Source organism: Buteo buteo, chromosome 7 (genome assembly GCF_964188355.1).
Source record: "Buteo buteo chromosome 7, bButBut1.hap1.1, whole genome shotgun sequence".
NCBI classification, from domain to species: Eukaryota; Metazoa; Chordata; class Aves; order Accipitriformes; family Accipitridae; genus Buteo; species Buteo buteo.
Window position 1 is genome coordinate 3,121,367 of NC_134177.1, and position 24,187 is coordinate 3,145,553.

Genomic DNA, 24,187 nt, shown 5'->3' on the forward strand with positions numbered 1-24,187 from the left:
TATGCAGTAACACCAGCCACTGAGCAACAGTTGGTGGCTAGTTCTTACCATTTAACTTTTGAGCATTTTCCCATTAAATAAATGCAAAGAATGAGCTTGGAATAGCTTCCTATATACCATCTCATGTATTTCAGTACTCCATATACATTAAGTAATCCAATTTTGGGGGGTTTACACCAAAAAAGCTTTGGCAGTATAACAGTGTCAGAAAGATGTGGTATTTTTTTCTTTTTGCCACAGTAAAAAAAAAACAAACAGCGTTTTTCACAGTAGAAAGAAATAGTACACTTCTCAATATATTAATAGAGCAGAGCTTTTTAACACTTAAATCTTGATGTATTGCAGCAGTCCAGTGTTCCTAGGGACAGCATGATGACCTTAACTTGATTTTGGTTTTCAACAGATTACGAATGCGTTGCTGAGAAAGCTGGTAAAATAGAAAATGAAGTTAAACGATTACATAAGCTCATAATTGATATCAATAACCGTAAACTTAAAGCACAACAAGACAAACTTGATAAGATCAACAAAGAAATAGATGAATGTACTTCAACTATTACTAAAGCCCAAGTGGCAGTCAAGACTGCAGACAGGTACAGTAGATGTCAGTGTGCTCAATGGTAAAGCTTTAGGCTGTAATTGTATACTGCTGCGATTCGTGTTTGATAACAGCTGGACCTTTCCAGGGTTGGGGGGGGGAAATTTGTCCAGCTCGAGAAGATGGTTTTCACCTCTTCATGGCTAGAGGAAAACTGGAGGGAGAAGGTCACAACCTTCTTCTCTAAACTGATTTACCTCAAACTGATACTGGTTCTTAATTAAGAACCATAATCTTTGTAAGTGTGCTTCATGGGCAAAGGATCAGAGACCTAGAAAGCTTAGTGAAAACTGACCAAGGAGGGTCAAGTCAGCCTTCAAAGAGCCATATCTGTGGGCATGACTGCCTGCAGGATACTTGCTTGTTTTAAGTAGTCTCCATAGCTAAAAATCCCATGATCCTAAAATCTGAATTTTCAGTTGCATGTATAAAACTTAGGAGGTACGTAAGGGGAGGTAAAGGGAAATACAATTTTGTAGTTTCTACTAGACAGTTTAAAAGTCATGTTTAATCAGTATTTTTTTTTATTCATATTTGCCTATCACTAAAATGCAGTATTTCAGGATAAAGATTCAAAATAGCACTTAATTGCCATGCAGTGGAGCAGTTCAGATCTGAAGGGATTAATTTTATTATGACGCATGTCAGGAAATAAAATGCAATGTAGTTTTTATGTTAGCTTAACAATACATAATGAATACTTAAAACAAATGTCAAAACTGTCTCTCAAAGAACATAGTAAATCATTTAATGAGGCCTGTCTACTATATGTTTAAGGAAGACAACTTTGTTATCCTTGGGTATCTCGGAGTGTGAGAGTTCATGCATAAATAAGCACTTCCTATTTGGTTGTCAGTAGCTATTGAACAATCTTTATAAGTAAAATTGTGTTTCTAGATTATCTTAAGTCATATTTGCACTCATGTGAGGTATACAAACATCTCTACCTGTTCAGAAACCTGAAAAAATCTGAAGAGTCTGTTCTTCGCACGGAGAAGGAAATTAAAAATAATGAGAAAGAAATTAAAGACTTAACAGAAGAGCTGACTAAGCTAGAAGACAAAGCTACTGAGATAATAAATGACTGCAGGCAAGCTGAAGTAAGTGTCATGTTAATTTAGTGTATCTCTTCATGGAGGATGCAGTCTGTGAAATAAATTTTAGATAACAGTTGTTGCGCCAGAGTTGTTCTAATGGCTGATGTCTGTTAGCCTTCATCCTTAGACTTTCCAGGCAGGCCTAGCAAGGCGTTGTGTTAGCTGATAGTATCTTTTTCTCTCTTTTTTTCTCAGTTATTCTACTACTCATCCTCCAAAAATTCACACAGGGATAAAATGGCAAAGAATGTTCTTTTCTGTATCCTGCAATATATTGTCTGCATTCATACAAAATTAATAATTTTGTTTAATTGTTAATCAAAGTTGACCTTTAAATACAGGTGCTGGGGGCAGGTGAAGATAGGCTAAAATGGTCCCAGTGAGCAGTCTGGCCTCTGGGTAAAATCAGGATGATGAGTTACATCCTTATTACATCCTAGTTATATCCTTCTATTCTATTCTGCAGCTGCTGAGTGACATTCCACGATGGTCAGGGAATGGGAATGTTTTGGGGTTTTTTTTTATACTTACCTGGAAATATATCTTGACCCAATTTTCTGAAGCTAAGAAAAAACTTAAATCAAGTTTCCCCAAAGAAATTACTGGTCATAAAACTTGCTTAAAAACAGTTGTGGGTTTGTTGTTTTTTTTTTTTCCCCAGTTATGTGGGACTTCAGTTTTTCATCTAGATTTATGTGCAGGAGAGAGTGAAAACAACCACGATGGCTGAAATTCTTCCAAATAAAGCTGTTTCTTTGAGACTCTCTAAAACTGCCTTTTAGCTAAAAACATCTGAGTGTAGGACTCATTTAATCCAGATCTGGAATGAAAATGTAAACTGCAGCATATTTGCAGTCATTCCAGAATTCAGGGACCTGGTTATTTTAAATACAAGAACAGGTATTTGTTTACATCAGTACTTAGGATTGTGGAGAGGAAGCTCTGTGAATAATACAGTGAAAACAAATCTGTAACTTGAGAAAGTGGTAACATTTTTGTAGGCAACTGATTAATGTACTTTTCTGGTCATTTCTGTTTAGGAAGTGTTGCCAGGAGTTCAGGAGGAGCATCGCAGTTTACTGCAGGAGGTTAAAACTATTCAAGATGATGAACACGCGCTTCAAAAAGAAGCTCTTAATATTAAGCTGAAAATTGAACAAATTGATAGTCATATTTCTGCACACCAGTCAAAGATTAAATACTGGCAAAAAGAGGTAAGGAAATTGTTTAGTTCCTAAAACTTGAACTGTAAGATCTCAAAAGATTAATATGTTAACATGTAGTTAGAAAACAGATAATTTGGGAGAAAATTCATATTCGGTTCACAGTTTATTGGTGTTTATGGTATAAGAAACAAATCTGAAAAAATATGACCTTTCAGTCTTTTTTACTTTGTTTTGCATACAAGGTTATGGATGAGTTCTGTATTACGTGGCTTCTAGCTTTTCAAGTTTTTTTTATTTATAAAGAACAGTATGATAACTGTAACTGACATAACGCTGTCTACAAGTAATTAAGAGCAATGAGGGAAAAATAAGTAGGCCATAAACGGCAACAAGGAGACTTTTTGTGCCTGGGTATGCTCTCTGTACATACTAAAAAAAATGTTATAAAAGGGTAGACGCCCTCATAGGTAAGAGAAGAAGGAGGAGTAAGACACTGATAACTAAAACACAAGTTATGTTTAACTGTTTTGCTGTGTCCACTAAGCTGTTCTTTATAAAATGGCAAGACCTTTCCCTTGAAAGCATTTCACCCAAAAGTTGTAGTACATTTGGTACATCAAATTGCCTTTCCCCAGTTAGAGATAATTGGGCCAATAGGAAGTCCGTGGGGCCAGGAAGAAATTGCTTCTCGGAGACTGCTGCTTGAACCAGCTCATCGAATAAATTGGAGCCAGGGGGAGCAAGGAGTTGCTAACTCTAGGTGCTGCAACACCTAGCTTCTCAGTCTGGGAGTTGTATCTGAGCGGGGCTGCTGGCACAAACACACAGACAGCTTTACACGGACCTTATTTTTTGCTGTCATGTCCCTTCTAACTGCTCTAGTTCTGTTGAACAAGCTAGTGCTAAGCGTTGTCTGACATTTGGTGTGTTCATTTCAAAAGTGTCTCGGATCAGCTTCCAGGAAGGGCTTTTAATTCTTCTGGAACCAATTCCGCACAGAATCCTGACTCTTTCTGGCCCATGGGTTAGTTGAGTGCAGAGTCAACAAGAGGCAGTGCTGGGGGTTGGTCTTGGCTTGGTTTTCCTGATTTATGGAAACAGCAAAAATCAGGTGTGTGCCCAGGGAGGTATGCTCAGAGAAAAGGCCAGTTAGGTACCTGGAGTTCATAAACTTACACTACCATTTTATTGTATGTCCTTTCCATTTCATATTTAAATCCTTAATCGAGGTAGGGATCTAAACCAGCAGACGTCTTGCAGGACAGGGTGCCTTTTATACCCTTGTTAACACAAGGATAATGGGGGCAGTTACCCAGCAAGCAAAGCTGCTGACAAACTTCTCAATCCTGAACACACAAAGTAGTTGTTTAAGTTCTATGGCATCAGTAGAGGCGATTTCCTCGTTATCTGCTAGTACTGCTATTACAGAGAAATAGCTCCTTTGTAAGAATGATGTATATAATTTTCAGGAACAGAATAACAGGATAAAAGGATACTTTCCATTTTCACATCTTAACTTTTAAAGGGAGTTATGTGAAGAATCTTCAAATGTTTTGAGATTGGAAGCTTCACTATATACTAATACAGCAAATGTTTATTTTAGAAACGTGTTCATGTGATAACTAATGTGATCTTTAAAGATTTCTAGTAACTGGTTTTGAATTTTAGATATCAAAATTATCACTGCGCCCCATAGAAGATAAACCACCTGAAGAATTTCCAGTACTAAGTCAAGAAGAGCTTGAGGCTATCAAGGATCCAGATGTAATCACTAATCAAATAGCTCTCCTGGAAGCCCAGTGTCATGAAATGAAACCCAACCTTGGTGCTATTGCAGAATACAAGAAGAAGGTAAGCTTAATTACTATTGTGTAGTAGTAGGATTCATCTTTTTGATACTGCATTGCCTGTCAGTGCAATAGTACGGTACACCCCTCATCTCGGTAAGTGCTGTGTATACAGCTTTATTGTTTTCCCGTACTTGAATCTGTACAGAATTGATGTCAGTGCTTCTGAAGTACGGCGGTAACCTTCCAGTTGTGCATTTTTCTTCAGGTGACTGCTCAAATGGATCCTGCACTTGAAATGCCTGCAAAAATGCACTCTTTATCTAGGTGACACAAGAAAATATCTCATCTATAGGCATACCAGGAAAAGGTGGTCCTGTTCTTCTTCAGTTTCCTTCTGTTGGAAACTGAAATGGAACCCTTGAATTTCCTCTTTCTCCTCTGCAGGCTGCGCTGTTGCTAGCATCCCGAAGAGTTGTTAGCTTGTACTTAGCCAAGTGTGAAAGCTGTATCTAGGAGCTTACATCTGCCTTTTTATATTTGACACCATAGATGGCAGGTGAAGACAACTTTCTCCTGTGAAAGTTTGTTTATTTACAGTCAACTAGTCTTGACAGTCTACACAGATATACAACACTACTTGGATTTTTTTTCTCTTCAGAATACTCATTTCAGTAATATTGGCCTATTCAACAAATTTTTCTTCATTTTAACATGCGTTTTCCAGTATAGAGAGATCAGCAGCATGGAGTATAGAGATAAGAAAAAAGAGATGGTTTAGTTTTGTTCTTTTGTTTCAAGGCTGATAGCCATTCTGGGAAAAATGAGTATTCAAGTGGTAGGAAAAAGGGTGTAAAATCTAAATTGAGGAGACAGCTTCTTTAACTGTAGTTTTGTGGCTTTTTTTTTCTACAGGAAGAGCTATACTTGAAACGTGTGGCTGAATTGGATGACATTACTGCAGAGAGAGACAAATTCAGACAAGCTTTCGAAGATCTTAGGAAACAAAGGCTAAATGAATTTATGGCAGGATTTAATGTAATAACAAACAAATTGAAGGAGAACTACCAGATGCTTACTTTGGGAGGAGATGCTGAATTAGAACTTGTGGACAGCCTGGATCCCTTCTCTGAAGGAATCATGTTTAGGTTTGTCAAAATACTTTGTATTATTGCTGTAATGCTTAATTGTTGTGTTCCTTTTTTCAGCCTGCTTTTTAAGTAAATTTTAATGGATCAGCAGCTAACCCAGACAGAGAGTCCTCCTTCTTGGCAAGTATTGGCAAGATACTGACAGAAGCCACAACTTTTTAGTACTGGCGAAGAGATTCATTTCTCCTGGAGAAATAAGTAACTAACAGCAGTTAGAAAGCTTTGACTTTGAAGTAATTGCTCAGGGTTTCGTAATTCCCAAATCATTTCGTTCTGCCTGGGGAATCATGTCAATCACATTGGTAACTGGAGATTGTTCTGTCATAAATGCTCCTAAGAGTATATTCATTACTTAAGAGTAGAATAGCACTTTTGGAAAGATAATTAAATAGCAGTTTTTAAGTGTTATAGTTCCTACAGAGAACAGCCAAGTGTTACAGGAGCTTTTCAGGCAGACATCAGCTGGCCACGTAGCTGTGCACATACCCAGGGCGTTCCTCCATGGTGAAGAGAAATAATCCTGTTCGCTGCCTCTCAGCTGTGGAGGACCAAAAGTATCAAGCAGCACATCCATGGTTTTAGTTGAGCTTCTTTATGTGTGTGTGTCTTCCACGAACTCCCTCCTGCTTTGTAACTTTTTACCATGACACACTTATTTTCATCATGAACAGAAGTAAGTTACAAACTCTGTAATTTGTTCTCAGTGTTCGGCCTCCGAAGAAAAGTTGGAAGAAGATATTTAACTTATCAGGAGGAGAGAAGACTCTGAGTTCACTGGCTCTAGTTTTTGCTCTTCATCATTACAAGCCAACGCCACTTTATTTTATGGATGAGATTGATGCAGCACTTGACTTCAAAAATGTATCTATTGTAGCGTTTTATATATATGTAAGTATTTAATGGTAACTCCTGTAGTACAGTTCTAAGATATTTTCTTCTCTGCCAGAAAAGACAAAGTGGTAACACAATTATGGCCAGATTTAAAAATCTGGAGTGATGAGAGTATTAAGTGGAAACTATGTACTAAGCAGATTTCCAGAAAGGTGCTTAGAATGTTGCTTTCTGCATATTTTTTTCTAAGCCGCTAAGTTTGATGCTTTCCTGAAATGAGGCAACTAATAGAGGATTTACAAGGCTTTTTTTCTCTGCAAATCCTGTTTCAAAAGCTGTCTAAAGAGCACTAGAGTTTGCCAAAGGTGCCGCATTTCCACATATCCTTGCTGCTACTGCTTCCTCTTTAAAATATAGATACTTTCCCCAAAATAATCAGCTATAATCTGCTGAGAATACAGCAATTTATTTAGCTTTTACTAATGTGTTCATGTATCCAAGGCTCATGATTTTGTTCTCAGGAGCAGCCAAGGTTCCTGGGTTTTATACTTCCATCTCATTAACATGAGCTCTTTCCCATAGGTTTCTTTAGTCTGTGTCTTTATTTTAGTGGGGTTTTTCTTTCATGCCTTTAAAAATTCTGTCATCACCATATTTAAGTCAAGCAAACATTTACATTGCTACAGTACTGGTGGCTAATTTAAACTTAGAATTTTCAAAATTATCCAAAGTATAACCACCAGTTTGGGGAACACCCTAGAAATGCCAAAGATTACTATTAGCTACTTAAAATTAGGGAGCCACTTTGAAGATACCTGATATATTCCTAACATGGAATTCACATTAAAACTGTGGTGAATTGCAACTCTGGAAAAAAATTATATATGTTTATGTTTAATCAAGTTCAGTTGAATAGGTCATGTAAAAGATAAAAGGAGGAAACCGGTGCTGAAGTAAATGGCAGTGCTGTGTGCCGCTAGCCAAGGTGGGAGCCTAGCCAAGGTGGGAGCGTGTTGTGGACAGCAGGAGCTCTGCAGCCTCATCACCCAAGGGTCTGTTGAACGACAGAACTACTTCTAGTGATGTATTCCTTAGTTCCTAAAACCTGAGCACAGAGATCATACAAGAACAGAGCTTTTTGAAATACTGTGAGCTAACACAAATAACTTCTCTTTCAGGAGCAAACAAAAAATGCACAGTTTATCATCATCTCCCTGCGAAACAACATGTTTGAGATCGCAGACAGATTAATTGGAATTTATAAGACTCACAATACCACGAAAAGTGTGGCAACAAACCCCAAAGTTATTGCTTCCAAAGGACTGGCTGAACTTGGCACTCAACAGTGTAGTATAGCTCAAAACAGAGTGGAATAAACTTCTCCCCTCATTGCTGCTCTTTTATCTAATCTACTTTTGTATTTGAGATTTTGTTCTTTCAGTTTTGTGTTGCTTTGAGCTTGTTAATAAAACCACCCTTAATAAATTCCATTTTTTAAATTATACAGTCTATATAGATCTTAATTATATAAATTCAGATTATCTATCTAGCTGCACTGTAACAGTCCATGGGTAGGCTTTATGTCAGTGCTTGGGTTCTGCATTTGGTTTTAAATGCCTGGTTTTTACTGCATGTAAAAATTGCTTTTAAATGTCATCAGCATGTCCTGTAGTATTGTATTTTATGAGTTCCAGTAAGTGAAGTCAGTATACAAAATAATCTACATGCATATTGCAAGGATGCCATGTGTGATGCTGCACAGTCAGGGAACTGGATGCTTGTAGCCATTTTGTAAGGAATTGGTACAGTTTAGGAAGCTGCTTTTCAGTTATTTTCCTCTCCCCTCCTGTAGGGACAACTCCTCCCTCTCTCTCTCAGACTGCGGCCGTGCTGTACACTCAGGGTTTATTAACACAGGCATTACCATCTGCTCACTTCTACTGTCATTGCACAAAGGGCTAAGCTCTTCCCATGGAAGAGGTGAGGTGCAGTAAATCTCCACCCTGCTCCTGTTGCTTACCTTGCTCTCCCAGACAGTTCTCCCTTTCCACCAGCATCTCATCAACACTTCAGTGTACATGTTGTGCTTTGAACCCGATTTTTTTGAAATTGTGTGGTTTTACTCCAGAAGTCAGGCCGCTGTCTGGCACACTTGTACTGGTACTGATCCCCGAGCTAGAAGTGCCTCTGTCTCTTGGTGGTGTGCTTCCTGGAGGAAAAAAAGCTCCGTCCCTGCTGTGCTGCTGTTCAGTAAGGCAGCCAGCAGCAGAAAAGCTGAGAGAACAGCCCTTGACTGCCAGCTCGTTATACACTTACTGCTTGTTTTTATTTCCATCCTTTGCTCTTTTCATACCAAGCACCCTAAAAAGGCACAGTCATCAACAGGGAGCTGATCTGGGACACAGGCAGGGGCTGTGCTGTAATAATTTGCTATAAAGTAGGGAGAGGTGCTTTCACTGTAATGTTAAACATTAAGATTATATCAAATATTGACAAGTAAAAATTAAGGTACATGGAATAAAGTGGTATGTATGTGCACTGCCAAATTATTACTTGTCAGGAAGAGATCTTCGTGTTACATTTGGGCAGTTTTCAGAAACCACAGCTCAGCAACAAACACTACTCACCATCAGAAAAATCAGTAAAACAGGCCTGTGGTGGGCAACATGAAAGACCACAAAATCCACCCCACCCCACCTCATGGCATGCCCTGTCAGAGAATCTTCCTATAGGTCATGCTGAAAAAAAAAAAAATCCAGACCACCAAAAACAGGCATTTGAAAGAAAACGCAGCAGCTAGACAGAGCACTGCTGAACAGCCACCACTGTCCTGCCTCAGCAAGACTCACCACTCCCTCTCCACTCACCAGTTCTGCCCCATCTGCCAGTGCTGTTTAGGAATCAGAGGGAAGGGTCAGTGCAGTAAGGAAATCAAGGTGTTAGCCAATCCTACTGTAAGAATATATTTTATTTGTATGCAAATTTATTAAAATATATAGTGCATTATAAGTACAAGTACTAAATGGTTCAATCAGCAGTAAAGGCATATTTTATAAATCCCTGTAGTCTTGAAAAATAAAATTGCATATAAAAGTAAGTTTTTAAAATACAGGAAGGTAAGTCAAAAAAGCCACAGCTAGTAGACAGACACTTAGCACCAGGTTTTGAGAGACCTGCATGCCAAGTAACAGCCTTCTAAGCAGGGCTTAAGACAAAAATTCCCCATTTTATTGGGAAATTAATACAACAGCACTTACACAGTCCCCAGATACACCTCAACACCATTTCAAAACCTGATCAGTGGTATTAACGGGATTTGCCTTTGTAACTCTAAAAGATACAGAAAACTTATGTACAAATTACAGAAACCACTCCTACCACACAGGCAAAGGCCCGCTCCTCTGAGGTGCTGCCAGCTCCTACCTCAGTCGATCAAACCCACCGAGCTGCGGAGAAGGGAGCTGTGCAGTAGCTGTTTGGCCAGACTTAGTGTTTTATCAATACAGCAACATTACGGTATCAATATTGTTACCAGGATCCTTATTTCAGCTTAAGGAATGTATTGGCATCACATCTGAGGCCTGACCTTGCTCTCAGCTCTCTTGGATGTCTGGCAGCAACCGGTATTTTGCAGGACCCCACTAGTACCTGCAGGCAGCAGCGGGCAAGTTTGGGGTTGCAGAGGGGTTTCAAATACCAAGTAGTTAAAGGGTAGCCTCAGAATCCCATCACTATTTAAACAACATCTACTATTTAAAAATATACAACAGCCAAGGAATGCTGCTATGCTAGAATATCCTATTATTTTTAGCAAGTCAAATACAATTAGACTCAGCGAATACTCATTTTTTAGTGAGAACTGTAAGCACATCTGCGTTCTGCTGTTGTAACTGCAACACCCCAGGGCTGTCCCAGTACTTACTGCACTTGGTCTGTTGATATCCGAAGGCCAAAAAGGGCTTTTCAAAGGGGATGTCGCATCTCATCAGAAGCAGTGAACAGCGTTTGTGATCATTTGCCTGCAGAATAAGATGCTATCGTGTTCCCTCAATGTCAAGGTAGAGATCTCTGTTATTTGTGCTGAAAAGTTGAATATAAATTTACATGCGTTGTCAAGTTGTCTTAAGAGCTCTTGACAACATTTGAAATCCTTATACCACTGACTTCAGTGGGAGTTTTGCTACTTACTACAGTATGTATCTATTTTCACTACATGTTAAATGATTTAGCAAAAACTCAGGGGTCATTTTAGTAAGCAGTGAGAGCTCCCTGCCAGACTAAACAAACACCTGGTTTGTGCACCACTGGCACTAAAAGCCTGTGTGCAGTACCTCACCACAACTCCTACCAATACCGCTCTGTAAAGTGGAGAACACCATTTGAAAGACACAAACTTATTATAAACAAGTTAAAAAAAATAAAATAAAAAAAGATTATATCGTGCTATCCACTAGTAACCAGGAACAAACAAAATGAAACCCAGGGCCACAAATATACGCTTTAAAGACCATGGGTGTTACCAGTTAAAACACATTCAGAGAGGTCAGTACAACACAAAATAGGAGTTTTATACACACCAGAGCTAGTGACTGACCCGTCCAGGACTAGCCAGTTTGCAGCCCGAGGTGTTTTTTAACCTGTAATGTTGTAGTGATTTTATTAAAAAAAAACAAACCAATTTAAAATGATGTTATTAAAAAAACCAACCCCAATAGTAGATGCTTAAGGAGTTTTTACAACCAGGACTCCAGATGACAATTAGTAAGCTGATTACAGCTTGCTTAGGCAGACATTGTTTCTGACTAGCTGCCAGTTTAAACAAACATCTACCAACCTACCGTATTGTGTGAGCAGAAGAGGAAGCCTTTTTTGTCGCAATTCTTCTCAGTTAACTTAGAGTTAGCTAAGAGGGAATCTATGCAACACAGAAAAAGGAAGGATATAGAAATAGAAAGGAAAAGTGTAGAGTTTTAACAATCCAGCTTTTAAGTAGAAATTAAAAAAAAAATCCTGTGGATTCCTACACTAACATTTAATCTAATCATTGAAAATATCAAAGAGAAACAATTCTCCCTAAAAACTGCATCAGTAAATCAGATGTATGGCACAGCACATTCACTATATTCTGCAAATGGGTGCAGAAATCTTGATAAATATGCAGCAAGAATTCCGAGATATAAGCAGGAGCAGCTTCGATTACAACTGACAACACTGGTTTGTGAAATGAAAACACAGTTACCACTATTACTATAGAAAGAAGCAGGACTGCTAAAGGATTTACAGCCTGGAGGAGTTCTTTAGATTCTCTTCCTTCCTTTCCACTGCCTTTGCTGCGTAACTTCCTTTTTGGAATCAGTTTTATTTTTGGAGTGAGGATCTTGTTGATCTGACCAATTTCAGTTTTAGACCACACATCTTTCAACAGGTGCCCAACGCGCGGATAAATCTCCACAGGTTTAACATCTGGTAGTTGCTTCTGTTTCAAAGCTTTTATACGCTGATGCATATCATCCACCTTCTCAAGAAAAATAAGCGGCGACTCTTCTTTTTGAATAGATGTATTCAGTGACATTAATTCAAGCTGTTCTTCCCTTATTTTTTTCAACTTCTCAATGAGAGGCTCATATTCTTCCAGAATGTGTGTGTTAATTTCATCCAGTGCAGTCAGCAGAGCTTGTTTTTTGTGCTCCAAGGTATCGCTAAGTTTCTTAAAATACTGCACTACTACTTTTTTATCGTCCTGAACAATGCTTTCACACTGGGACTTCTGTTCCTTCAGTTTTTCAATAAGCAAACATACATCAGTCCAGTGTTTATCAGTTAGCTGCTCGAGAAGTTTTCCAGAAGTCTGCTTTTCTTTTATGTAGGCACTATGAAGATCATCTATTGGATGACCATTATGTTTTCCGATTGTAAGGCAATGGCCACACACCAATTTTCTATCCAAAAGACAGTAAACGTTCAGCGGTTGCCTATAGTGTTCACTGCAGGTTGCAACATCAGAGTGATCTTCCTGTTGGTATTTCTCAATAATAGCTTTCAATGCAAAGTTGATAGGCAACGATTCAGTGCCAGCAGCAGGAATTTCAACAATACTCCTACAGTTAGGACACTTCAGAGGAACTCTCAGGGGTCTCCAAATGGAAAAGTTGCTCGACAGCTGAATAACGCCTTCCAGACAGTTCCTACAAAACGTATGGGAACAGGGCAGAACGCGTGGATCTTCAAATATGCTATAGCAAATGGAACAAGTTAGTTCTTCCTCAAAGTGATGCATCTCCTACAAAAGAAAAACAAAAAACGTTTTAATCTCTTTTTACCATCAACTCATTTAAAATCATTTTATTAATCTAAGCACCTCAACATTATATTTAATGACTGGTAACCTAACCTACATCAGCAGTTTATTGCTGGGGGGGGGGGGGCGGGGACGGATGGGACAGGACAAAGAAAAGAATGAAAGTGAGCAACAGTTCAAAGATTTCAGCAAATTATGATCTGCATTTATGATCTAAGTGACTAGATAGTGTTCACCCATACACAACTTCTGCCTTAAAAAGCTAGGGAAAGCAGCAATCTGCTACTAGTTTTTTTTTTTACAGTGGGAAACAGTAGAAGAGAGCGATAAAAGTTAGACCTAAAGTTTCTAAATGACCTAAGAATTATGAACATTTTCTCCCACTACGAGTAACATTTTCAATATGAGAATAGAACAGTAAGTACAGAACTTTTTTTTCTCCCCTAGCTTTTTTCAAATGTCCCTTTTGTAATATAAATAGTCATTAGAGTATTAAGCAGTCAAATTTACTAAAAACTATCTCTAGGTTCTGGCACAAAAGAGAGTCTAACTCAATGGCCCTTAAATACAATACCACTAACAGTACTTAGGCTGGTGGTGTTATTCCTGGGTTACTTGAAGCACAAAGCTAAAAAACTAACTTTCGTTTTCCATCCTTTGTAATGTTGCCTTGTTTTTCTTTGCTAGCTTAGTGAAATCACACTGTAAAGTCACAAATAACAATAACTCTAATGCCAGCTTTCATAATAAATCCTAATTCTGTTTTTCATTCTGTTAAAAAGGGGAAATTAGTATGAACTTTCCTTATCTTTGTGCCACATTTTCCTGTCCCCTTCAGCAGTTCTAGTCAACTCTGTAGACTTTGCTACACCGCAAAAAGAAATTGTCCCAGCATTTAGTACCAAAGACTCTCAATTTAGGGTCTAACTCTAAATTTGAAAACAATTAACATGCAGCTGGGCTAAGGCAGCTGCCTGAAGTGCTGCTGAACCTTTGTTCGATTCAGTCAGGAAGATAACTACCTGTGAGATGTATTTAAGGAGGTGTATTTTATTCAGACATGCTCTTTTAATCTTTTTAATGCAGTAACATATTTTTGCACTCATCTATCAGCATTTCTCGTTGAGACCAAGATTAACAAAGTTTGATTTTAAGTGAATCTACTTAAAAGGAACTGAATTGTTAATTATACTCTTCTTTGAAAATAAAACCTTAAATTGCACTTGGAATCATGAAAACCACTAAGGATTAAGTTCGTCCCTAGCTAATAAACAATTTATAATAAATGAATAAATTAAGCAGCATTGTTCCTGCAAAAGGCACAGAGCTAACCTGATGGAAGTCAGAAGCTAAATACTCAGACCCCGGTTCCTTGAGAGTTAAATCAGCTCTGAACAAAGAAACCTATTCTGGTTGTACAGAAATAAGCAGGGCTTATCTCACTTTATTGAGGTAGGCTGGTACACCCAAAAGTGAAAGTGTTCAACTCTGCAAGTCTGATCAGACTCCTTTGCTTTGTAAAAACAGACTGAATAATAATAATAAAAAATAATCTAATGGCCACTGTTACCCAAACCATCCAGTTCAATTCAAGGAGGTATTTATATATTGTCGACTAAGTCAACTTTATATTGAAAACAGATTTTGATTAATTCAGTTTAAAAAAAAAAAAATCTATCCAACAGACTTCAGGTCATTTTTTCAGCAGATTAATACAAAATGTTGGTTTACTTATTTGAACTCCAGTTTTTAAAGAGACCTTGACAACAGTTGGAAGAAAATCTATTAGAAACATAATTCTTAAGAACTACCGTTTAAAAGAAGAATGGTAAAGTGTGTTAGCATTTATAACTAACGAGTGTATCCTCCTAGTTAAAGAGAATTAATATCGAGTACTACAGATATGTAGCAAAAGACATTCACAACACTTTGACGCTAAATCTACTTCTGTACTGCACTGCTCTTACTACAGACCATGAGATATTTCTCTCTTTACCAGGGAGCCACAGACCTTTATTTTCCAGCTTTTCCAATCAGCCACTGTGGCAACCCTAGGTTCTTTAGGTCTGTACGTTAATAATTTCACATTTTTATGTGATGTTACAGACACCGAAGCTAAAGAAATGTGTCAATAATGACGAGAAGCTGAACAACAAATCTACTCCACTGTCTAGATAAATTATTTTTCGAAATTTAATTCCCACAGGAAATAGATTTGAAGGTTTTCTTCTTTTTATATATATAAAGTTATTATGAATCTCGGGAATGTCACTTCCACTTAAAGGAAAAAAAATCTGTTAAGTTTGTGCTCGTGGTTAGAAAAGAAAGAAACCTTAGTAGGTACTCTCATTCGTTGTTTTCTCTTATATATACAGATTAATCTAGTTTTAAAAAAAAATTGGTTCAGATCACTATTTTTTCCGAAATCTAGGGCTGTAGTTCTCTTCAAAGAACTGTTACAGAAGGGAAATTTTCTATAAAGAACACACATCTAGCTTATCTGAGCTACATAAAAGGCAACATAAAATTAATCTTCAAAAAATTGCTTTAACGACAAAGTAGTTGCTTGCTACCATAAAAGCAAAGGAGCAACTTTACAAAATTCTTCTTAGCTCTATTACAAATCACCTCAACCTCTGTAGGAGTAACCCCCCCAAGCAGGCAGTACCCCCCCAGCAATCCGAGGCGCCTTGCCCCAGGCCTGCGCAGCTTAAAGCTGGGACAAGCCAGCCAGCCTGGAGGCCTGCGCTCGCTCCAGGGCCGTTTCATAACCCTCACAAGCCGCTAGCCAGAGGGACTGAAATTCCCATTTCCACAGAAAAATAACGCTCTGTTTCCCAGGCAACTGAGAAATTTAAAGAGTGACAGCAATTGCCTGCTAGGGAGCAGCTTGGGAAAGCCAGGCCAGCAGTGCTGGGGCAGGAGCATTTGCTTTAAGCTCCGGGCAGCAGCAGAGGGTGCGTGGGGCACCCCGTTCCAGCCCCCCAGACACCTCCAGAAGAAATGGCACTTGATTTTTTATCTACTATTCATCAATTTCAAAACAGTATTTGGAATGCTAACGTTGATGTTTGCTATAGGCATCCTGTGTTCTTTCCATTTGTTCTAGACAACTACTCCAGAGTTGTACCAGGGAAGCAAAAGGTAGAAATCCTGAAATTCAGTTTCATCCTGCACTGGCAGCAGCACAGAGGAAACAGTCTACACGTGAACAAGAGTGGAATATATCAGTAGATGGCTATCGGAAACAGAGAGACTAGGAACACCAACAAAAAAAGAAACAGAAGACCCAACATCACAGTTAAGCAAAGAGAAAGAAAAAAAAGTTTTCCAGGAGAAAAAACAAAAAGTGGCAGGAAGCTGGTAAATGCTTTCCTGCACAGAGCAGATATTTTTCTTAAACTGTTCCAAACAACTGTGGTAGCAAATACATCTGTGTGTGTGTACATACATATTTATCAGAAGAGTCACTCAGTATAAGCAATTGCAAACTAGAAGGTATTTTAAATATTCAAAAGTGTAATCGTGCCAGTAACACGGTGAGTTTCAAAAAACTGCCAGTAACAGAAGGCCTACTAAGTGGCTGTAATTTTATCTTCTTCTAATTAGTGATACCATAGACGAGGTGAAAACATGTAATATACAGCATACGTGTATCAGAGTTTATCTGCCAAAGCTTTCAGTTAAGCAGATCAAAGTAATTCAGCGTATTCCTTGATAACACTGCATTCCTCACCTAGTGATCAGGACACTACTCATCCGGCTAATTATGCAAGACGTTTAGAAACATATCTGGAACCAACAGCTTTATAGCGAAAGCCAGCTGTAACAAGCCGATACACCCCGCTCTACGCTGGAGTATTTTAAAAAGGTGAATTTGGCATTCGATAACAGCCGCGACAGCCTACACCAAGGATTACAAGGGGCACTTAAGGCAGACCCTCCCTGGGAGTCAGTGCTGCCAGGCTCCCTGCTCCTCCTCCACGTCACTATCAGGAACGAAAACAACATCTGCTCTCTCCTGAAGGACACTGTAACACTTGGCTTTCAATACCGTACTGCACTTAAACTAAATCCACATCTGAAATGCTCTCTCCTCATCCCATAGCGGTCCATGAAGTCCTCCTGTAGCAGCAGCATAGAAGCTCAAGTTTGTTGTGCAAAAATAAGAGATTAACTGACATTGCAGGCAGCGTTTTCCATTTGTAAATCACATTTGTGGGAAAGGGTGACAGAACTTTTTTAAAAAAACAACAGAAGACTGTGGTGCAGCTCCAGTGTTTGTTGGTGCATCAAAAGGAATGCAGCCTGCTACACAGCTACGAGGCTTGCTGGTTTTAACAGGCCAGGCAGCAGAAATCAGAAGCAAGAGCTAGACCTTAAACCTTTCCATTCCAGCCCGTTTCAGCTGTACTGCTTCACTCCGTGCCATGAATATTCCACTCCCCAGTCACAGCAATTCTCAACCAGGAATGTTCTGCCCCAGTCCCTATTCCTACCACAGCTACTACACCACCAACTCAGATTTTTACACTGTTTTTTTCTTAATGACCTGAAAGGTGATGAATACAGCTGAGAAGTTTTTCTAGTTTCCCCATCAAGCTGACATGAGAGTTCCCTTCTGTATATCCCTCCACTGGCTCCCTGTCTGCTACTATGAGCTTCTGGAAGTTCCCACGTTGGAAAAACCCAAATATACTACTCTATCCTTTCCATACTTGTATTCTGCTGCTGAGACTGGCTCTCCCCCCCTTATCTCTTGAACTCTATCAAAGCTTCTGGTCCCGAGTACTCATCTGTCATTCGCCTCTTAGTATTAGGCTGCGGAGCAAGAGGGAAGGTAACACCTTTACCCGTCACCTGCAGAGCTCCTGCCTGCTGCAGACCCTCTGCCAGCTCCCACAGGCAACTAGTAACGCCGGGAACCATACCTGTGTTTAGTAGCTAGAAAAAAAAGGAACAACGCTAACACCACAAACTTGCTAAGGCTACGAAGACAGGGACGCGGTTAAAGAGGACGAAAGCAGCGGTCAGGTACGTGACACCCGAGGAGGAGCGATGTCTCCGGGGGGTGGCAGCGGGTCCCCCCGGGTCAGCTGCCGCCAACCCCAGCCCTACCCAGCCGCCAAGGCTGACTGGAAGAGGGAAGAAGGGAAGGCTGTCACTCCGGACACGGCTCCGCTCGCAGGGCGGTTTTACCTCAGAAGGCCGCCCACCGGAGAGGCCCTTGCGAGCTCCGACGCCAGGGGCAAAGCCCTCAGAAGAACGACCTCCCCGCGGGGAGCCCTAAACCCCGTAACCTACCTGGGCGCTCCCTCCTCGTCCGCACACCGCTCCTCACGGCCGCCAGAGAACCGCCACCCTCCGCCTCCCTTCCCTCACAGGGCTCCGCACGGCGAGGCCGCCGCCGCCGCCTTCAAACGGCCGGGCCCGCGCCCCGCCGCTCTCCACAGCGCCCCGCCGGGCCGCGCATGCGCGGGAAGGGGGGACACGCCACACACCCCGCCCCCCCCCCAACGGCCGCGCCGTTCGAAAGTCAACGGGCGGGCGACCGTTAACGGGCGGGGCGGGGCGGGGCGCGGAGCGGGCCCTGAAGGAGGGCGTGAAAGGGACGGGAGGAGGGACACGGGTGGGGAAGGGGCCGACCGGGGGTGACACACCTGGTCGCCGGCATCGAAATGGGAGGCACTGAGAGGAACTGAAGTGGAAACGCCTCGGTGCGGAGCGGCTCGGCCTTCTCTTCTCTCCTCGCCGTCTTGTCCAAACCGGTTCTTGAGGAGAAATTCACCCCGAAGCTGGAGAGAGACGTGAGAACTTCTGACAGCTGCTGCAGGGGGATCTGCCAACTACTGATCACAGGCAGAAAAATAAATACATGTAAGTGGTAACGTTCGATTTAAGCACGTTCACCTACTTTGGCTACTGAACACAGTTCAGGTATTTTAAGTGCAGCAAAACCGCTGCTGCCATACGTTAAAATTAGGCAATTATAACGAAAATTATAAAGCTGGCTGAGCAAAACCCGAGACTGCAGTAGAATGTGAATGGATTTGGACTAGAGTTACTGACAGCGTTTTACTGACATCTGTGACACTGGCAAACCTCAAGATTTTATCAGTTAAAGTACCCGATGTTGTGTAGACTTTGCTCATCCTCCAGATTATTCTGTATTTATTCACAGTTCATCAAACTACATTAAACTAAAGCTGTGAAGTTATTCTCAGATGTTACGTTTACAGTGAATCTGAAAGAGAAAGGAAATTCATTTGGTGTTGTAATGTAAATCGTAATACATCATCATTCACAAGTTTCCTAAACATCTGTCTTAGAACTGGTATTTAGAGGACCTTATACAAATACCCGGGAAACATCTGAAATTATGTTTCAAATAATAAAAAACCCTCATGCTCTAACAAATTAACCATCACAGTTTAGCTGATAGGCACAGAGTTTACAATACCACATCAGACTGTAATTGGTCTTTTTTATGTGAAGCTTATGATAATACTAGCCTTACATTTGTATCTTTTGATGTCAGTTACACCACTTTAGTTTTGAATATTTAACAACTTTAATTTTGTATGCTATCAGGTTGGAAGGTTTTCAACTTTTCAAACTTAAGAAGTTGAAATAGTGCCTTCTATTACTGTAGTTCCACCTAGGTTGCAGCATCTGTACTGCCACAAGTGCAACTTGCTCAAAACAAATGAGTTTTCTAAAAAAACATACATTTTTCAACTCTCATTGTTTCTGATTTTTGTTACGAAAAATCTGTTGGCTGTTGATTACTTTCATTACCTGAGTCTAATTACAGTTTCTAGTACAAGTTCCTTATGATCATGGCTCTGCGTATGCTGGCTTTCAACATAGTCCCCATGGAGGGTAGGCTGATAAGATTGTTCTTATTTGTGCTACCAAAATGGACAGGGGAGGAGGAGGGATTAAAAACATACCTGATTTTTTTCTCTCAGTGATGGGGGCAGGCGGGGGGGTGGGTGGGGGACACACAACATAGAAAAATATTTTAGTGACACTTACCCATTTGGATTATTTTTATCAAGCATGTCATAGGATTTGACCTATAACTGGTAGCTCTAGTACTTAAGAGAACATTTGTTTCTAAACAGGCCTGATGCAGGGCCTGGGATTACAGGATTCCTGGACATATAGTTTTGTTTTTGTCTCAGGGCACAGCAGCACATGCCCTCCCGCAGCAGGCCTAATTGCTTCTCTCCCTTTTTGAGCACAACACTTGTGGATGCATTAATCCAGGAAGGGCTGCCTGGTCCACCACCCTGTCCAGCTGAGGCAAGGCTGCCCACGGGCTTCGGAGAAAGGAGTCTGGTGTTGGGAGCCGGGAGCTGACCCCCTCTTCCCTGCCTGACTCCAGCACAGCTCCATGGAAGCAGGAAAGAGCTCCAAGCACCTGCACTGCCTTATGGCAACAGGGCAGCCTGGAGGCAGCTGTAGCCCAGTACTTATCCCTCAGGACGACGTGCACGGCTGCAGCCTACCCTAACTGGTTCGTGGTAATCCAAGGTGCATTGCCCAACTTCACGCTAGGGATGGCCTGGGACCTTCTCACTGCCCGCTCCTGGGCTGTGCAGGACTCATCCTCGTGGACTCGGTAGCTCTCTGCTAGCCCTCCTCAGCAGCTGCTCGACTTCCTAGGGCTGAAGCAGGGCAGAACGGCCGCCTTCCTCCTGTTTGCTGCCAGGGCAGCGGCCACAAGCTCCAGGCTCTGGGCCCTGAGAAGGCACAACCTCCGCACTGTGCAGCAGCTTCAGCCCTTGGGCCTTTCCTCAGCCTTTGGCTCAAGGCTCTTCTTCTGTACCCTTGCTTGCGCCCTTGCAACTGGCCGGAGCTGCACTGCCTTGGCACAGCTCAAACCTGCTGTGGCCATTTGCCTGGCCAGGACCAAGCGGCAGGGGACAAATCCCTGCCCCAGAGATGAGCAAAGATGGCACTAGCAACTTGCATGGCTTTCCTTACTGCAAGGAAAGACTGGACTACCCAAGGTGACATGTGTCTCCTTCCTCCAGCAGGGAGCTGAACCCCAGAGAGAGGAACATCTGCCCTACAAGCAAGAAGCAGCTGAACCCCAAGCAGAGGAAGGTGTGGACTTCATCTGCAAGGAAACTGACCTCCAAATAGAGGAAGGTCTTTCTTCCAAACAAGCAGATACAAGCTCAAATGTCAGAGTCTCCTTATCATACAGAAGACAGCTGACTCCAAAATGGCAGAGGAATATTCCTTCAAAACAGGAAAAACAACATGAAAAAGAAGTTTCCCATGAATAAAGGAAAAGACTGACACAGGGAAGAGCTCTTCCCAGATACACTGACTACATTCATTGCCTCACAAGGCCTGCTCAGGCAACTCTCCAGACATGACACAGCAAGAGATTTATCCGGAAAATCTTATGAATTAGAAAGTCTCAGTAGAATTCTTATTTTGCCATAAAAGGGACTCAAAATGTTGAAAAAAAAATCCTTCCTTAAAAAACATGGTTTGGAGAAACATTAGGTCCTTCCTGACTTGAGAACAGGACTTAGAAGTATTAAAAGTGTTCTTCTATAAAAGAAGGTAATAGCCTTTCCAGAAGAGATGCAGTAGCAAAGTGAGAAAAAAAAAAGGCGTAAGTCCAAATACTTGCTTAATTCTAGAATTATCTCTAATTCAAAAATGTATTCCAAAATAATAGATATGTTTTTTTTAAATAACCAATTTCAGTTTAGGTTTGTCTTAGGTTTGTGAAACCTAAAACAGTTAATAAAGATTAAACCAGCATGGACTCTGGCTTTATTTCCATGCTGGGGCAATTCTGCATATTGGTAATGTTACAGTAGAATTGAGAGAGCATTTGATAGATTTGTTTTGCAAATACATAGTCCAAAAATGATGTATTACTTTCCCAAGCTGTGTTGCTTCATTGTATATTCCATTTGACTATTCCGTATGTCCCACAGGAGAAGTTTTGCTAACAGCATTCATTTGGTTCATTCACATGCCCAAACTATTCCCAGGAATAGATCAAAGAGGATAGTACAAGACTGCAGGTGCAAAGTGTATTTTTTTCTTGTTATGCTTGGAAGGAGATAAAATATAAGCAATCCAGAGCTAGTGCTAGTTATTATTTTCCTACTTTGCTACACAAATAATTAGTATATCTTTTTTTGTTAATTTTACAGAGTTTGGAGTAAACTGGGGAAATTCCCCCTTTACTTTCTACAGCCTTACGGTTTCATCTTTTCAAGCCAGAGGACTGTCTTAATTGAAGTCGCCAGGTTTTAAAAGATGCTTGCTCCATCAAAACCATTCATTAAATCATGACCTTACCCTTAATTACAGGTGGACAGATTCCTGCCAATTGTGCTCACCCTGCCTGCTGATGGTACTGGAGACCAGAGTCCTACATACCCTTGTTTCTGCAGATCGCTCGGTTTGTGAATTACCTTCCTTATCCCCTGCTTCCACTTCTAACCCAGCTAGCAGTTTCATGACTTAGGCCAGCCTGCATCCATCACAAAGATGGCCACGTCCATCTCCCTTCTGCTCAAGCAGCCACACAGGCTCAAAGAACTATCTGAAAACTAACCCAGAAAATAACTTGTTTTTCAGAGAATGGATCCATTGGCCAGAAGATTATGCCACATAATGGATCATTATACCAGATGGGTCATTACTAAACCACCTGCCGTGGGTATGTCAAGATGATGAGAGGACATTTCATAAAATGTCAAGAGGTGAACAGAACGTGTGCAGAGTCACTGACAGATCAGTAACCAACTTTCTATTACAGAGACATCTCGAACATTTTATTTACTGTTTGAACAAGAAAAAGTAATATTAAGCCAGATACACCAATCTTCACATCCAGTTTATTCTGCCCTTATGCCCAATTTGTAGAAGAGGCTGCAACCACATGTAATGCTAACAATTGTACATCAACTGCATCACCGTGGCAAATCTTTGCAAATGGAATTTTGGGAATAAGTTATCTTCTAGCAGAATTCTGCATCTGGCAGAAATTGCAATGGACAAGACAATGGGCCAGTGTTCAATCTGCACAGCTGACAGTCTGCATTGTACTAATGCCAGAGCCATTTTGAAAACATTAGCTTAAGAGACAGCCCACTTCTAACTGCATTTATAGGGTATGGTCCAGTAATAACCTGCTAAAAGATGTTTCTGCCATTTAAGTCAGGTTAAATTCAAAAGTCCTAACAAGCCCTATGTTTTGAAGATGCATAGGTAGTGCAAAATAGGCATCCCACAAGTCTACTAACAAAAAACAGACACAGCAACATAGATATCATTCGTATCTCAGTACAAATCAAGTAATCTGGAACACACTTCAGAGGTTCACCCCATTAAAAAAAAAATCTGCATTTCTGTATTTAGACAATTCTAGAAAGCTTAGAAAGCTATCACATGGCAAAACACAAACTCGCAGCAGCTAAAAAATGAAAATGCTGTATAGTCAAGATAAATGTGCAAGCGTGTTAAGGTTTGTAACTGAAGATACTATTAGAACAAGTGATACAGTTAGCAAACATACAGCATTTTAGGTGAGGAAAGCCTTCTTCAGGCCAACCTGCAAACTAAGGCTTTGGTTCCACCACAGAAGTCTAATCCCTGGCTGCATGCTTCTTGTTCATTATAAATACCTTGTCAAAGGTAAGTACAAAAATGAGTATGAACTCTGTAGTGTGAGTGAAGGAGTTAAAATCTGTGACACATTCCAAACAGCTTAAATGAGAAAGAGGTAACTTGGGCCTATAGTTAAGGAAAAAAAAAATGGCAAGCTTGCAAGAAGGTAAGTAACACAGCAGGATAGACTAAGATTTTACTGTCACAATATTGCTCAGGCAAGAGTCCTACCCATGATAGCTGTGCACAGAGCTTCACCGGTTGCACAGCCAGCCACTTAAGAAAAAACTCTGAGGCCGATGAAGTGCTCAGATTTTTGCTTTAATTTCAATGTCAAACCAGTTACTATAGTTATTGGTTCCTCTTCTCATTTTAATATATTTGAGATAACCATGTTTTTCAGACTACGAGTCTGTAGCTGTCCATGGTATCGGACTACTCCCCTCCCTCCCCCACCCCACGCTCAAGAAGGTCTAAATCCATTTCACATTTCTTGAAAGATGCTTCTCCAGCTCATCAATACTCTAATTTTTGTGGTGGTGGATGGGAATGTATTGATGCTTTACTCCAGGATCTATACTAAGTACACTGCAACAACAGAGAAGA

The 24,187-nt window shown here is 40.6% G+C and overlaps 2 protein-coding genes and 1 long non-coding RNA gene across 10 annotated transcripts in view; 2 read left to right on the forward strand and 1 right to left on the reverse strand.

Annotated features, from left to right (window-relative positions):
- Positions 1-8,045, forward strand: part of SMC4 (structural maintenance of chromosomes 4) — a 39,917-nt gene extending 31,872 nt beyond the window's left edge. For all 3 annotated transcript variants that reach the window (XM_075031315.1, XM_075031314.1, XM_075031316.1), the window contains exons 18-24: positions 404-593; positions 1,554-1,698; positions 2,736-2,909; positions 4,530-4,712; positions 5,564-5,796; positions 6,504-6,687; positions 7,809-8,045. In XM_075031315.1, coding sequence (XP_074887416.1) covers positions 404-593; positions 1,554-1,698; positions 2,736-2,909; positions 4,530-4,712; positions 5,564-5,796; positions 6,504-6,687; positions 7,809-8,006 — 1,307 coding nt within the window. In that variant the 3' untranslated portion in view covers positions 8,007-8,045. The remainder of the gene's footprint in view (positions 1-403; positions 594-1,553; positions 1,699-2,735; positions 2,910-4,529; positions 4,713-5,563; positions 5,797-6,503; positions 6,688-7,808) is intronic.
- A 55-nt stretch (positions 8,046-8,100) lies between these two features.
- Positions 8,101-18,715, reverse strand: TRIM59 (tripartite motif containing 59). 6 transcript variants are annotated; one of them, XR_012650894.1, is made up of 4 exons: positions 18,233-18,402; positions 11,469-12,910; positions 11,208-11,267; positions 8,101-10,710 (listed from the first exon to the last, which is right to left on the reverse strand). XR_012650894.1 is itself a non-coding variant. In XM_075031326.1 (2 exons), the coding sequence occupies exon 2, from the start codon at positions 12,905-12,907 to the stop codon at positions 11,684-11,686; it is 1,224 nt and encodes a 407-aa protein (XP_074887427.1). In that variant the 5' UTR covers positions 12,908-12,910; positions 18,589-18,715; the 3' UTR covers positions 8,101-11,683. The 6 variants fall into 6 exon arrangements, 2 of the variants coding, with proteins under 2 accessions (XP_074887427.1, XP_074887426.1); XR_012650895.1 differs by lacking the exon at positions 11,208-11,267; XR_012650893.1 differs by having other exon boundaries at positions 11,208-12,910.
- Positions 18,626-24,150, forward strand: LOC142032569 (uncharacterized). Its single transcript, XR_012650896.1, has 3 exons — positions 18,626-18,805; positions 22,280-22,370; positions 22,550-24,150. It is a non-coding gene; the product is annotated as an uncharacterized LOC142032569 (long non-coding RNA).
- Positions 24,151-24,187: the final 37 nt, after the last annotated feature.